Source organism: Nicotiana attenuata, unplaced genomic scaffold, assembly GCF_001879085.1.
Source record: "Nicotiana attenuata strain UT unplaced genomic scaffold, NIATTr2, whole genome shotgun sequence".
In the NCBI taxonomy this organism is placed as follows: Eukaryota; Viridiplantae; Streptophyta; class Magnoliopsida; order Solanales; family Solanaceae; genus Nicotiana; species Nicotiana attenuata.
The window spans coordinates 77,349-82,393 of record NW_017671433.1 but is presented as its reverse complement, the minus strand read 5'-3'; the positions used below and the strand labels follow the sequence as shown (position 1 = coordinate 82,393).

General features: G+C 43.2%; 3 protein-coding genes across 3 annotated transcripts; all 3 read left to right on the top strand.

Moving 5' to 3' along the window:
- Positions 1–208: 208 nt before the first annotated feature.
- Positions 209–697, top strand: LOC109208259 (eukaryotic peptide chain release factor GTP-binding subunit-like). The gene has a single exon (XM_019371341.1). It carries the CDS (start codon positions 209–211, stop codon positions 695–697), a length of 489 nt encoding a protein of 162 aa, XP_019226886.1.
- A 384-nt stretch (positions 698–1,081) lies between these two features.
- LOC109208258 lies at positions 1,082–2,107 on the top strand. The gene has a single exon (XM_019371340.1). The coding sequence runs from the start codon at positions 1,082–1,084 to the stop codon at positions 2,105–2,107; it is 1,026 nt and encodes a 341-aa protein (XP_019226885.1).
- A 612-nt stretch (positions 2,108–2,719) lies between these two features.
- Positions 2,720–4,754, top strand: LOC109208257. The gene is made up of 4 exons (XM_019371339.1): positions 2,720–3,007; positions 3,336–3,725; positions 3,960–4,130; positions 4,245–4,754. The coding sequence occupies exons 1-4, from the start codon at positions 2,720–2,722 to the stop codon at positions 4,752–4,754; spliced, it is 1,359 nt and encodes a 452-aa protein (XP_019226884.1).
- Positions 4,755–5,045: the final 291 nt, after the last annotated feature.

Here is a 5,045-nt window from a genome sequence, read left to right as displayed (position 1 = left end):
CAGCTGACGAATCTTTTATGGACAAGACATTCACAAGGGTCACACAGATCTTTGACAAAAGGCACAACATAATCAAGCTTGGCACTCCGAGGACACCACAGGTGGAATTTCATATGGTTCTCCCTCCTTGAGCAACCTAATTAAGGAGAATCAAGAGAGAGATCAATTAATCGCAGGGCTTGCCACAAATGTCAGTGTGTTGGCAAAAATGTTCATGGAAAGTCAAACAAAAAAGGTGAATGTGGTGGAGGATGTGCAAGATATATCATATGAAGCTTTTGAGGAAGCAAACTACATCAACAACCCTCAAGGAGGGTATCAAAGACAACAATACCAAGGTCAAGGACAACAAAATCAATGGAGGCCAAATCCGCAAGGGCAAGGCCACCAACAATGGCGACATGACCAAGGTGGCTCAAACCAAGGAAATTGGAACAACAACAACAACTTCTCAAACCGGAGTACAAACCCTTATGTTCCTCCAAAGGGACAATATTCAAATCAAGGTTCCTCAAGTGAATCTAAGTTGGAAGGTATGCTTGGACAGGTATTGCAAAATCAAGAAAAATCCGACACTTCTATGAGGAACATGACCGAGCTTGTTGGCTCTCATACCACATCCATTCAAAAATTGGAGATGCAAATGAGAGACCTCTCTAGGGAACAAAATCCAAAGAAAACAGGGAACACACCCTAGTGACACAATTGCGAACCCAAGGGGTAGTGGGAGTGGTCCAACTTCTCACATCATGGCAATTACTACTCGGAGTGGGAAGGTACTACAAGGAGAGGGTGAACAAATGGTTGAAGTAGAAGAGTTCGAACAAGGGGTTGAGGTTGAAGAGCCAAGTGTTGTCGAAGTTGAAAAGATTCCGGAAGAGTTGCAAGTGCAAGAAGAGGGCCGAGAAGAGGTAAAGGAAAAGGTAAAAGAGACACCAAAAACTCTTCCACCTATTCCTAGACCTCCTCCTCCATTCCCTCAATGACTGCTAGGAAGGTTGACGATAGCAAACTCGAAAAATTCTATGACATTCTCAAGCAATTATCGGTGAATATTCCATTTGTGGAAGCATTTCAAGAGATGTCGGGGTTTACTAAAGATTTGATCACCAAGAAGAGAACTACAAAGAATGAAGTGGTGAACATGACTCACCGGATTAGTTCCATCATTGCAACATCCACCATTCAAAAGAATGAAGATCCAGGAGCTTTCACAATTCCATGTACTATTGCAGCACGTGATTTTGCAAGAGCCCTTTGTGATAATGGGGCTAGCATCAACTTAATGCCTCTTGGCATCTATAAGCAAGCAGGGTTAGGTATGCCAAGGCCCACAAGTATGAGATTGCAAATGGCCGATCGTTCCATCAAACGACCGGTGGGAATTGTTGATGGTGTACTTGAAAAGGTGGGAGAGTTTCATTTACCCGCCGATTTCATAATCCTTGATTGTGCGGTTGACAAAGAGATCCCTATCATTTTGGGGAGACCATTCCTTGCCACAGGAAGAGCACTAATGGATTCAGAATGGAATGAGATCAAATTCCATGTGAATGATGAAGAGGTTACATTCCAAGAAAGCAAGGGTATGAAACTACCCCATGAATATGAAAGCATCTCGGTGATCGATGTTGTTGATGAAGTAGAGGATGCGGTTGAAATGAAAATGGAAGAACAATGCCTTGGCGAGGCATTGGAGACTATTTTGGTGAACTTTGATGGTAAAGATATGGAAGGGTATATGGAATCGGTAAATGCATTGGAGGGCTATGGATCTTACACTTATGCTCCGGCAAAGCTCTCTCTCGACTTGGAGAATAGAGCCACTCCGCCCGCAAAGCCTTCTATTATCGAGCCACCGCAACTAGAGCTCAAACCAATTCCACCACACTTGAGGTATAAATTTCTTGGCTCCAATGATACTTTACCCGTAATCGTTTCTTCTTTGTTGAATGATGTGCAGGTGGAACAATTGGTGGAAGTCTTGAAGGAGCATAGGCAAGCCATTGGATGGACAATTGCGGACATCCGAGGGATTCCTGCGGGAATTTGCGAACACAAGATCCAATTGGAGAGTGAGACGAAACCAAGTGTGGAACATCAATGACGGTTGAACCCGTCAATGCAAGAGGTGGTAAAGAAAGAAATCATCAAGTGGTTGGATGTCGGGGTAGTCTACCCTATTGCCGATAGTTCTTGGGTGAGCCCGGTGCAATGTGTGCCGAAAAAGGGATGCATGACCGTAATTGAAAAAGATAAAAATGAGATCATTCCAACAAGAATGGTGACCGGTTGGAGGGTGTGTATGGATTATCGGAAGCTCAATAGTGCCACATGCAAAGACCATTTCCCTATGCCTTTTATTGATCAAATTCTTGATCGACTAGTGGGAAGGTCATTCTATTGTTTCCTTGATGGATATTCAAGCTACAACCAAATCAACATCGCATTGGAGGATCAAGAGAAGAAGACATTCACTTGCCCCTATGGAACTTTTGCCTTTAGCCGGATGCCATTTGGTTTGTGCAATGCTCCGGCTACATTTCAAAGATGCATGATGTCCATTTTCTCCGACATGGTGGAGGTTTTTCTAGAGGTTTTCATGGATGACTTCTCGGTGGTAGGTGACTCTTTTGAGCATTGTCTTAACAATCTTAGACAAGTGCTTAAGAGATGTGAGGAAACCAACCTTGTGCTCAATTTGGAGAAATTCCATTTCATGGTGGATGAAGGCATTGTATTGGGGCATAAAATTTCAAAACATGGCATAGAGGTTGATCGGGCTAAGATCGAGATTATTTCCAAGCTTCCTCCACCTACTTTCATTAAAGGTGTTCGAAGTTTCTTAGGGCATGCCAGATTCTATAGGTGTTTCATCAAGGATTTTTCCAAGATTGCAAATCCTATATGCAAACTCCTTGAGAAAGATGCCAAATTTGTGTTTGACGAAAAATGCCTCAAAGCCTTTGAGGAATTGAAACAAAGGCTCACCGCGGCACCTATTATTGTCACACCTGATTGGTCTCTTCCTTTCGAGCTCATGTGTGACGCCAGTGGTGTAGCCATTGGAGCAATGTTTGGCCAATGTCACAACAAGGTTCTCCACCCGGTCTATTATGCAAGCAAGACACTCAATAGAGCGCAAATGAATTACACGGTGGCTGAGCAAGAATCTTGCCATTGTTTATGCCTTCGAGAAGTTTCGGGCTTATTTTTTGGGATCCAAGGTGATAGTGTACACAGATCATGCTGCTCTTCGCTATCTTATGAAAAAAAAGGATGCAAACCCTCGGTTGATTCGATGGGTCTTGTTGCTGCAATAATTTGGCTTCGAGGTCAAGGATCGCAAGGGAACACAAAATCAAGTAGCGGATCATTTATCAAGGCTTGAAGAGGCAGGGAGGCCTAAGGGAGGTCTTGAGATCAACGATGCATTCCCTGATGAACACATATTGGCACTTTCTAGCACTTTTGTTCCTTGGTATGCCGATATTGCCAACTATTTGGTTAGTGACCTTATTCCGGATGGATTGGAATCCTATCAAAAGAAGATGTTTTTGAGAGATTGTCGGCAATACTACTGGCAAGAACCATTCTTGTTCCGTGTTTGTGCTGACAACATCATCAGGAGGTGTGTTCCAGAAGAAGAGATTATGCCAATTCTAAAGGCATGCCACGACTCACCGGTTGGGGGTCACCATGGGGGAAATCGGACGGCGGTTAAGGTGCTTGAATGTGGTTATTATTGGCCGTAGATCTATCATAATGCCAATCAAATTGTCAAGGCTTGTGACCAAGGCCAAAGGCAAGTATCAATTTCCAAGAGGCATGAAATTCCAATGCACTTTGTGAAGGAGATAGAAATTTTCGACGTGTGGGGAATTGATTTTATGAGTCCCTTTGTAAGTTCTTGTGGGATGAAGTATATCTTGGTATTTGTGGACTATGTGTCCAAATAGGTTGAAGCAATTGCCTTACCAAACAACGAGGCAAGAAGTGTGATAGCCTTCTTAAAGAAAAACATATTCACTCGGTTTGGCACTCCTAGAGCCATTCTTAGTGATGGTGGGTCTCATTTCTTTAACAAGGCTTTCACGGGGCTACTAGAGAAATATGGCGTCAAGCATAAGGTGGCCACACCTTATCATCCCCAATCAAGTGGCCAAGTTGAAGTTTCCAACCGGGAGATAAAGAGAATTCTAGCAAAGACTGTTAATGCTAATCGGACCGACTGGTCAAGGAAGCTAGGTGACGCATTGTGGTCGTACCGTACGGCATACAAAACTCCTATTGTCACTTCTCATTATCGGTTAGTATTTGGAAAAGCTTGTCATCTACCCGTAGAACTGGAACACAAAGCCATGTGGGCTCTGAAGAGGTTGAACTTGGATTGGGTTGAAGCTGCAAATTTGAGGTTAACAAAACTCAATGAAATGGAGGAATTCCATTTCCATGCATATGAAAGTCCAGTTGTGTATAAAGAAAGGATGAAGTTCGTCCATGACAAAAAGATCTTGAAGAGGGAGTTCAAACTCAAGGCTCAAATTGTTCCCGAGCAAGCTCAAATCAAAATGGTCCGGTCCGTTCAAATTGGTAAGTGTCTCTCCTTTTGGAGCTGTGGAACTAGAATCGGAGGATGGGCTCTGAACCTTCAAAGTGAATGGCCAGCGAGTCAAGCATTACTTGGGCACAGATGGAGAAAAACATTTGGTGGAGCAGCTGGCTCTCAAAGATGGTCCATGCCCGACCAATGAGTGAATCCAAAGGAACATCAACTTCGTCGTGTCGCGACGTTAAATCAAGCGCTTCATGGGAGGAAACCCATGTGTGGTAACACCCTTTTTGACCTTTAAGTTTTTAATTTGTTTATTATATAGATTTAATTGAGCAATTTAAAGTGTGTGTTAGAGTGCAGGGGATTCAAAAGATCATAACACGGGGTAAGATTGCATGAAAAAGGGAAGAAAAATCACTTTGCACAATTTGCTGCACATATGCGGTCGTATTTTCACTATGCGGACCGCATATTAGTCGCAAACCAACAC

Coding starts and splice junctions, on each gene's coding strand:
- LOC109208259 (XM_019371341.1), top strand. CDS start 209: ATGTTCATGGAAAGTCAAACAAAAAAGGTGAATGTGGTGGAGGATGTG.
- LOC109208257 (XM_019371339.1), top strand. CDS start 2,720: ATGGTGGATGAAGGCATTGTATTGGGGCATAAAATTTCAAAACATGGC. Junction 3,008..3,335: donor TCACCGCGGCACCTATTATT/GTCACACCTGAT, acceptor TTTGGCTTCGAG/GTCAAGGATCGCAAGGGAAC. Junction 3,726..3,959: donor GAAATCGGACGGCGGTTAAG/GTGCTTGAATGT, acceptor GTGTCCAAATAG/GTTGAAGCAATTGCCTTACC.
- LOC109208258 (XM_019371340.1), top strand. CDS start 1,082: ATGTCGGGGTTTACTAAAGATTTGATCACCAAGAAGAGAACTACAAAG.